The 394-nt window shown below is 66.2% G+C and overlaps 1 protein-coding gene across 1 annotated transcript in view; it reads right to left on the minus strand.

The window, feature by feature from the left end:
* Positions 1-93: 93 nt before the first annotated feature.
* The window catches only part of LOC104539332 (zinc finger protein 609-like), a 16,495-nt gene continuing 16,194 nt past the window's right edge, over positions 94-394 (minus strand). The window contains 2 exon segments of the mRNA XM_010182828.1: positions 94-167; positions 346-390. Of these exon segments, the coding sequence (XP_010181130.1) occupies positions 94-167; positions 346-390 (119 nt within the window).

Consider the following 394-nt stretch of genomic DNA (forward strand, 5'->3'; position numbering starts at 1 on the left):
GTGCCCGTCCTTCCCCCCTCTGCCCCGGCCTGGCTGCCTGCGTGCGAAGCGGGGTGGCCGTGCCGATGCAGTGGGAGGAGAGTCTTACCAGTCTCACCTCCGGGGAGGTGGGTACAGGGAGGGAGCAGAGCCTTGCTGGCTGGCAACGATGGCTGTGGAGGAGAGACCTGTGGAGAAGAAGCTGCGTTTAGGAGCCGGCAGCGCAGGACGCGCCGAGGGAGCTGGCAAGTACCGGCTACTGCCAAAGCAAAGCTTGGCACAAGGGCTCACGTTGCCCAAAGGTGGAAAGCGCTTCTTCCTGGCCCCCCCAGCCAGCCGGGTGCCGGGGCGAGGTTGGGCACTCACCTGTTGCATAGGGCAGGTTGTACTGCGCCGGCAGCAGCGAGTACCCGAG

Source organism: Mesitornis unicolor, unplaced genomic scaffold (assembly GCF_000695765.1).
Source record: "Mesitornis unicolor isolate BGI_N332 unplaced genomic scaffold, ASM69576v1 scaffold15834, whole genome shotgun sequence".
Taxonomy (NCBI): domain Eukaryota; kingdom Metazoa; phylum Chordata; class Aves; order Mesitornithiformes; family Mesitornithidae; genus Mesitornis; species Mesitornis unicolor.